Source organism: Camellia sinensis, chromosome 13, assembly GCF_055761805.1.
Source record: "Camellia sinensis isolate YWXY chromosome 13, ASM5576180v1, whole genome shotgun sequence".
NCBI classification, from domain to species: domain Eukaryota; kingdom Viridiplantae; phylum Streptophyta; class Magnoliopsida; order Ericales; family Theaceae; genus Camellia; species Camellia sinensis.
This window is the reverse complement of record NC_138973.1, coordinates 3,074,566-3,083,901: the sequence shown is the minus strand read 5'-3', so window position 1 is coordinate 3,083,901 and position 9,336 is coordinate 3,074,566. Positions and strand designations below refer to the sequence as shown.

At 40.0% G+C, this 9,336-nt stretch overlaps 1 protein-coding gene across 1 annotated transcript; it reads left to right on the top strand.

Moving 5' to 3' along the window:
- Nucleotides 1-515: 515 nt before the first annotated feature.
- On the top strand, nucleotides 516-1,400 carry LOC114267630 (protein BIG GRAIN 1-like B). The gene has a single exon (XM_028208687.2). The coding sequence runs from the start codon at nucleotides 516-518 to the stop codon at nucleotides 1,398-1,400; it is 885 nt and encodes a 294-aa protein (XP_028064488.2).
- Nucleotides 1,401-9,336: the final 7,936 nt, after the last annotated feature.

The window sequence follows — 9,336 nt, the reverse complement described above, 5'->3', positions numbered from 1 at the left end:
AATCAAAAAAGAAAAAAAAAGTGTACAAAAGAAATTAAATGTGTGTAATTAAATAAAAATATTTTGAAAGTTCCTAATTTTTATCATGAATTTTTAAAAATTGAGAATAGTTATATATGGTATGAATAATATAGTAATATAGTAAGAAACAAATTTAATTTTTTTTAAAGAAAATAACAATCAATAGGAGAAAATTAGGTTGAAAAGATATGAAATATTTTTTTATTATGAAATAATAACCGGTGATTTAGCACTGAAAATGCCAAACTGGCAGTGGCAATAGCTTCAATCCCGGACGCCCCACCCGCAATTCCTTTCCCTTGCCTTTATAAAGCCAGACTCTTCACAATTCTCTTCATCTTACTCACGGCATCTTCTTATTGTTCTTCTTCTTCTCTTCTTCTTTGCTTCTTCACTGTGTTCATCATATGCTACTAGTCTTGCCTCTTTTTTTTTTTTTTTTTCCTCTTTTATTTAAACTGATATATATAATGGACATGCACAAAAACACACATATGTACCCATCATTTGCTACCAGTATTCTCGACGAAATCTACCGTTCCATGGATGGCGGGAACAAGAAATGCCACGAATTGAAGTTTTACAATGAAGTCGTCAAGAAACAGAATCATGGCAGTAGTGTCATGGACGAAGACACGGCGAGCCTCCGCCGAGCATGTCTCCTCGAGAACGAGAAATCGAGGACTTCTTGTATCACCGCAAAGAGGCCAAAGCCAGTGAAGACTACTCATGTTTCGGAGAAAATGGGGAATTTGAAGAATGAAGATGGTTTGATAAAGTTAAAATTGAGAGTTTTAAAGAGTTTCAGCAATTCAAAATTGAGCTATTTAAACTCTCTGTTCAGTAATGGAAATTCCAAGAATACGAATAACTCAAGCTCATCATCAACTGGAGGTTACAGGGATGCACGTGTGGAGAGAAAAGCAAAGTCCACTCAAGCATCTACTCGTTCATGGCTATCTTCATATTTCAGGTCATGTTTATATAAAACCTCAATGAATTCGAAGGGGAAACCCAACAATGGTGTGAAAAAGACTGTAACATTCAATCCGGTGAGCGTGATCGTGGACGAAAATGGTCGTCCTTGCGGCCATAAAGGCATATATGAAAACAGTTCCGGCAAGTATGGGATGGAAGAACTAAACCGCCGGCAAGCTCTTGTGGAAAAGAGTAGGAAAATTGAAGAGGCAGCGGCCACGAGAGAGATTTTGAAAGGGTATGCAAAGAATGCTATGGTGCTCAACGAAGACGACTATGACGATGCGGTTAGTGATTCGAGCTCGGATTTGTTCGAGGTTGATCACTTGGCATTTACTGGGAATAACAGTAGTAGATTTTGTGAGGAATTTCCAGTTTATGCTACTGGCTTGATTCGTTAGTTTCATAATTGTTCTATTTTTTTATAATATCATTTTTTTTGAATTTATAGATATGCTTTTGATTAAATCAAATCTGTTATGAGTTGTTATTATCATTGTTAATTTTTTTATGGTGATTTTGATTTTGATTTTGATTTTGTATATATATCTTTCTCTAGAATAGGAATTGGAATTGGAGAGAATATTTGATTTTAGTTACCAAAGTTTTTTAATGGGAATATGGTAATTATGTATCAAAAAAAGGTAGATGAAATGGAAGGTTGAAATTAGTTACCCCAAGAAGGAAAAGGAAGTGATAAAACAACATTAAGAAATGGAAGGTTGAAATAAAGTTCGATGGCTCAACAAAAAAAAAATAAAAATAAATAAGTAAATAAATAAAACAAAATGCAATTTACCTCATTATATAAAACGTAGGGAGAAAAATACTATTATATAAAACAAAAATGTTGTGTAATTTTTAGATTCCAAAGTATTAATTCATCTTTTTTTTGAAAATTCAAAATTTACGACACATGTTATTTAATAATTCAATCATATATATTGTGATTTATATTTAGTTATTTTGTGATTTATATTTGAATGATGAATTCTTTTAGAATTATCTCTACTTTCATTATTCCAGTCCAGTGATTTTACAAGGATCTGCATCAAAATTCGTTAATTAGGCACTGTTTTTTTTATAAAAACTAATTGGTGTGATCTATTTAGAGCATTATGAATTTGACTTGGCCTTTAACAAGAACATTTAATGTGATTACTCTTTTGAAGATTGTTAAGATTTGAGATCTTTTATGGTATTGGCTGAATGAGTACTTCGTCAAATCTGCTGTGAAGCTACTTCGATTAGTTGAATCGAATCTTTATTTTTTAATTTACCAATGCTATAAGAACAAAAATTAATTGGGAATAAGGATGAGAATTTTTGACACAACTCAAGCAATATATAAAATTAACAAGTTAAGGTTGACTATTTTCAACATGATTCTAAGTATGACACAACTCAATAACATGAATTATTAGTTATATATTTGAATGTTCACTAATGGTGTGATTGGTTGGGGGATTTGGGGAGAGATTTAGAAAGGGAAAGGGAAAATGTCTGTGAAACTATGTGAAATATATACATATTTTATTCACATTTTACCTACCTTTTCCATTTTTCTTTCCAAATCCCTCCCCAAATCCCCCAACCAAACACAGATCTTTTATTTAACTCTATCTAACTGAATAAAAAAGTATGCAAAATAATAATTAAGGCTAATATATTTTTTTCATTTAAGATATATATTTTTTTGTTACCTATTTTAGAGCCAATCTAATAAAAAATATATAGTAATGAGATACAATTTTTTTAATTAGAAAAATGCAATTGAATTAAAATCAAACATTCTATGAATAATTTCATTTAGTTGAAATAAATTTTATAAAATTCAACTTATGAGAAAAATTTTAATCTCTCAATACACTTGCTAAGTTATTTTTAACTAAAAGTGAAAGTTTTCACATTAAACATCAATCGAACACGAATCAAAATAACACCACACGACAACATAAAAATAAATAAATTGAGTTAATATTAAAATAATTATGAAATAACATGACATGATACACTCTCCTAAATTTTGTTCAAAATTGGAGGCCCGAAGCGACCGCCTCAGTCGCTTCACCCCAGGGCCGGCCCTGGTTTGCACCTCACAGTTCAGATTTCTTTTGGTCGGATGAAGGTGGTTTATTATTTAAATTTTGTGCTTGTGAGAATGAAACTGAATAGGTTTTGAGCATATAGGGAGGAGGTACACAGACCAAATAAGTTGTCTGCGTCAACTTTTCTTTTATTTCTGTACTGGTTGACCTCTCTGAGTTTCAATTTTAATGTATCTTCTTTACAGATATTTTCAGGGTAACTACTTAAGTGGATTAATTCCTAGTGATCTGGGAAATCTTTTAGTGCTCGAAAATCTGTAAGTTCTTTTTCTTATACAAATTAGTGGTTGCTGTTATGCATGGTCAGGAAATTAGTTTTAGTGAAGCGGCTGACAAATATCCTTTCAATAAGGTAAGGTTGTGCCGAAACCTAGATTCAGATTTTTCCAATTTAAAAACAAAAATTAGCTAATCTTTATGGTTTTCATGCGTGTCTTTCTTCTAGAAGTGAGACACGTGGGCGTTTAAACCTAATTACCCTGTAGTCATGAACAATATGAAACTTGGTACTATGCACAATGGTTTTGAAAATCCTCTTCTCTTTTTGGGCTGTTGGAACTTACTATTGACAGTGAAAAAAAATTCTCAATGGGAATGAGTATATTTCAGACAAACTGTGAAACATCATAATCAAAAACTGAAACTGACACTCTGCTCATCTAAAGGTGTTTTTTCTTGGATTTATGTTATGGTCTTAACTCCAGTACATTCAAACGAAAAAGAAGGGAAATATACCATTTAGACAGTTTGAATTCTATGAATTTTCCCTACTGAACAAGAAAAGTTTCAATTATTTCGACTTAAAGAGAATGATCTTTTGAAATGTCAAAACCATCCAATTTATAGCCCTCTCTGTGGTGTACTAGTTTTGACTTCATTGAATTTGTTTCATATGAGTTCACAATTCGGCTTTGATCATTGTGGACCGGTACCAATATTGAGTCCTAGGCAAGTTGACCTAATTCTAACAAAGTGACCATAATAGAAATAGATGGGCACAACGAAAATGGCTCCTTCGCTGAAAAACTTTGAGCTAATGCCTGAACAAAAATATTTCATGGCTATGGCTGAAATAATAGTTTGAGAAAGTGAGAGAGGATAGAGAGAGAGAGAGAGAGAGACAATGAATTGTTGTTTGTCTGTCAAAACTATGTGTGTATTACAAAGAGAAGGCACTCTCTTTATAGAGAGAATTATGGTTCATTGGATGCTCACCGAAAGCATAAAGAATAAAGTAAAGTGCTAATAATTAAAGCTATACACTAATATTAATATTACAATTATACACTAACATCCTCCCGCAAACTCAAGGAGGGAAAGCATCAACCAAGTTGAGTTTGGAAACAAGATCACTGAAGCGGCCAGGAGGATAAGCCTTAGTGAAGATATCAGCGGGTTGATCAACGGAAGCAATAGGGAGAAGATGAACAGTACCACAGGTAACATGCTGGCGAATGAAATGACAATCAATCTCAATATGTTTGGTGCGATCATAAAAAACATCATTGTGAGCAATCTGAATGGCACTCTGATTGTCACAATAGAGAGGGGTAGGATCAGAAGAAGAAACACCCATATCAGCAAGGAGCCAGCGAAGCCAGAGAAGTTCCTGAGTAGTATCAGCAAGAGCTCGGTATTCAGCTTCGGTGCTAGAGCGGGCAGTGAGGGATTGTTTTTTGCTATGCCAAGCAAGAAGAGAATCCCCTAAGAAGAAGCAGAATCCCGTGGTGGAGCGTCGATCTGTAGGATCTCCAGCCCAATCAGCATCGGAAAAGGCACGCAGTTCAAGAGATGAGGAAGCAGAGAAGTGAAGGCCATGGAACAGAGTGCCTTTGAGGTAGCGAAGGATGCGGAGTAGAGCAGTATAGTGGGGAGTGCGAGGAGCCGACATGTACTGACTGACAATGTGAACAGCATAGGCAATGTCAGGACGAGTTACTGTGAGATAGACAAGACTGCCGACGAGCTAGCGATAAAGAGTAGCATCAGAGAGAAGAGTCACATCGAGAGGAGTGAGACGAATCTGAGGATCAACTGGAGTAGAGGTAGTTTTGCAATCAGTAAGACTAGCACGAGCCAGAAGATCGGATGCATATTTGGCCTGGGACAAATAGGAACCAGTAGAATCATGAGAGACTTCAAGGCCTAAGAAGTAGTTAAGAGTACCAAGGTCCTTCATCTCAAACTGTCGGTGGAGAAACTGTTTGAGGTGGAGAATACCAGCTTCATCATTACCAGTGATAATCATATCATCCACATACAGAAGAAGAAGAGTGGTACCATGAGAAGTAGTCCGGATAAAAAAAGCAGAGTCATAGGAGCTAGAGGTGAACCCGAAGTCATGAATGGTAGAACTGAACATAGCAAACCAACCACGAGGCGCTTGCTTGAGGCCATAGAGAGCACGCTGTAGTTTGCAAACCTGATGAGGTGGAAAAGTGGACCCAGGTGGAGGTTGCATGTAGACCTCCTCAAGAAGATGACCATTGAGGAAAGCATTTTTGACATCCATCTGAAAGAGCCCCCAGTGGCGAGCAGCAGCAACAGCAAGTAAACTGCGAACAGAGGTAAGCCGAGCAACATGAGAGAATGTATCCTCATAATCAATACCATATTCCTGGTTGAAACCCTTGGCAACAAGACGAGCTTTGTAGCGTTCAATAGAGCCATCAGAATGTGTTTTGATTTTGTAAACCCATTTGCAGCCAATCGCAGTCTTGTCAGGAGGAAGATCAACAAGATCCCAAGTATGAGCTTTGTCCAAGGCTTAGAGTTCATCAGTCATAGCTTGCTGCCAAAGGGGATTAGTACAAGCCTCACGATAGGAGGTAGGTTCATAAGTAGAGAAGGCAGCAGAGCCAACAATATAATCACGAAGATGGATAGGAGGTTGAGTTACCCGGCGTGGTCGACCCGTAGGAGGATCGGTGGAAGGAAGAACCGGTGAAGAAGGAGGTGTGGCAATAAGAGGTAGACCTTCAGGGAGAGCAGGCTGGACAGGATCAGGAGTGAGCAAGGGCGTCTCGATGAAGGAGGAATCTGTATCAAAATCAGCAGAGAAAAGATCTATGGAAGGATTAGTAAACAGAACAGTAGTGGAAAGTGCAGGTAAGTGAAAGGAGGATAGCGAGGAAAACATTTGGTGCTCCCAGAAAATGACATGGCAGGAGATACGAAGACGGTTAGAGAGAGGATCCCAACAGCGAAAGCCTTTATGTCCAATTCCATACCCAAGAAAGCAACAAAGACGAGAACGAGGTTCAAGCTTGGTGTGTTCATGGGATTGAAGTAGAACAAAGCAGGCAGAGCCAAAAACCCGGAGATTGGCGTAAGGAGGGGAAGTGCCATGCAGACATTCAAAGGGGGTTTGATTATGGATGACAGGGGTAGGAGCACAGTTGATAGTGTAAACAGCAGTGAGGGCAGCTTCCCCCCAAAAGTTTTCAGGGCAGGAAGAAGAGAGAAGGAGAGCGCGGGTAGTGTCAAGAATATGCCTATGTTTGCGTTCAGCGCGGCCATTTTGCTGGGTCGTGCCAGCACAAGAACGATGAGGCAGTGTACCATGATGTTGAAGAAAGGAAAGGAAATCTGAATCCCGATATTCCATAGTATTGTCAGAGCGAAAAATTTTGATGACTTTGGAGAATTGGGTGTGGACCATTTGGGCAAATTTATAATAAATGTGTTTAAGTTCAGACTTATTTTTCATGAGAAAAAGCCAAGTAAACCGGGAAAAATCATCAATAAAAACAACAAAATAGCGGGATCCCCCTATAATAGCAGTAGAAGAGGGCCCCAAATATCCGAATGTATAAGATCAAAAGGTGCAAGGGAAACAGAAGTACTTTTATTAAATGATAAAGCAGGTTGTTTGGCAAGTTGACAGGATATACAATCGAAATTATCGGGAATTACATGACCCAACTGACCACTAGAAACCAAAGACTTTAAGCGATTAACAGAAATATGCCCTAAGCGACAATGCCAAAGATGAAAGGGAGATAATGAGGAAGTAGATGTAGGAGCAGCGATCTGAGGAGAGGCAGGAACATGAAGGTGAATGAGTTCATAGAGACGTCCATGCTTACGGCCGATCCCAATAGTCTGCCCCGTCTGAGGGTCCTGTACCAAACAATCAGTAGCAGAAAATGTGACAGTTAGACCAAGTTCACATAATTGACCAATGGAAATAAGGTTTAAGGTAAGAGCAGGGATATGATAAAGTTGAGGTATAGATAAAGAAGAGGTGGAAACAGTACCAACATGACGGACAGACATGAGGGAACCATCAGCAGTATGTATTGGGGGAATATGAGGAGATGAAGATAAGGAAGAAAAGATAGTAGAACTTGAGGTCATATGATTACAACAGGCAGAGTCAAAATACCAAGAAGAGTTACTTGGGATTACAGACAAAGCAGTAGGAGGAGGTGTACCAGATGGGGAGAGAAGTTGTTTGAGCATGGCCTCGACATCCGTTGGAGAAAAGCGAGGGGTAGACGGAGCAGGTGACTCAGAGAACCCCGCAGAAGCGGCAGTATCAGTGTGATGAGACTGATTCCCGGAAGCAGCAGCAGCAGTGTGATGAGACTGATTCCCGAAAGCAGCAGTAGCAGTGTGATAAGACTGAGTCCCGGAACGATGAAAGCTTCCCCGGGAAGAGCTACCGCGAGAGGAGTGGCTATTGGAGGATGAGCGGGATGGATTGCGAAAACAATCCTGTTGCAGATGACTAGGACCAAGTTTGTTGCAGTAGCGGCAGGATCTAATGGGGCAATTGACCAGGAGATGGGTTGAAGGAAGGCCCCGATTCTGACAATAGAGGCAAGCAGTGGTCCGCTGGGTAAATGATGGCCGGTACGGAGGAGTGGCAAGAACAAAGTCCACATGATGAGTTTGAAGAGTACCGAGACGAGTCTCCTCTGATAGCAACTCAGAAATTGCTTGTTCAAGAGTGGGCAATGGATGGCGATGAAGCAGAGAGGCACGTACGGGCTCAAAGGAGGAAGTAAGAGCCATGAGAAAGTACACCAACCTTTGCTGGTTGCGATAGATAGTAAATAAAACAGCATCTTCGGGGTTATGCCAAGTTGGTTCTGAAAGAGCAAGCTGATCCCAAACAGAGTACATTTGAGAAAGGAAGTCATTAATGGACTGAGTGGATTCTTGGCGCATGCGGTGAAGTTGGGTCTGAAGTTGATATTGATGGGCAAGACCAGTAGTCTGGTATCGTTCTTTCAAAAAATCCCAGATGTCTTTTGCAGGAGTTGCTACAGGGTCAAGCTGAAAGCGACCAAACTGAAGACTGATAGAGGTAACAGAGGTATTACGAAACCAAGTAATGATTTGGTAATTCTTACTGTCCCATTCCTCAAGTCGGTCTTCAAATGTAGCAATAGGAGCAGTAGTTTCATTAGTGTCACTGTCTTTCACTGGTTTAGTCACATCCCCGGTGACAATTCGCCAGAGCTTCTTTCCTTTGAGGAAGAAGGACATGGCTTGGGCCCACAGAACATAGTTTGAACCATTCAAAATAACGGAAATGGGATGGGAGACATCATGACGATCCATAATACTAGTTGAATAGGGTTTAAAGTAATAGGAATAGACCTGTAGGAGCAAAATTAGGTAAAACAGAGTGTACCAGTGAGTCCAAAAGGGCGAAAATAGCAAGGAAATGTATGCTGGACAGAGATGATGTCAGCAATGATGTCAACGGCGCACGTTAGCAGAGTGCAGGGAGGAACACGTTAGCAGGAAGCGGCGGCACACAGTAGCGGTCAGGCGCAGGCGCGGCGCACGGTAGCTGTTTTGGCGCACGCGGGTGCACACTAGTGAAGCGGCACACGAAAGGCGTACAATAGCAGGCGCGGCGTACGGGAGAGGCAGGGCTGAAGTAAGCCGCGGGCGTGTGGGCGTGTGGGCGCGTGTGGGCGCGTGGCGGAAGTGAGCAACAACAGATGGCGCGTGCGGGCGCATGCGAGAGTGGTGGCGGAAGTGGTGACGCGCAGAGGACAAAGGCAGCGCGTGTGGGCGCGTGGAAGGTTTTCTGAGGACGGGCTTGGTGCCGTTGGAATCGTGAGGAAATTCCGAGCGGTTTGATGTAGTGCCACTGTGTACAGGACTAAACACCAAAATCGAAAATTGCCAGAAATGTAACACTGGGCTCTGATACCATGAAATAATAGTTTGAGAAAGTGAGAGAGGATAGAGAGAGAGAGAAAGAGAG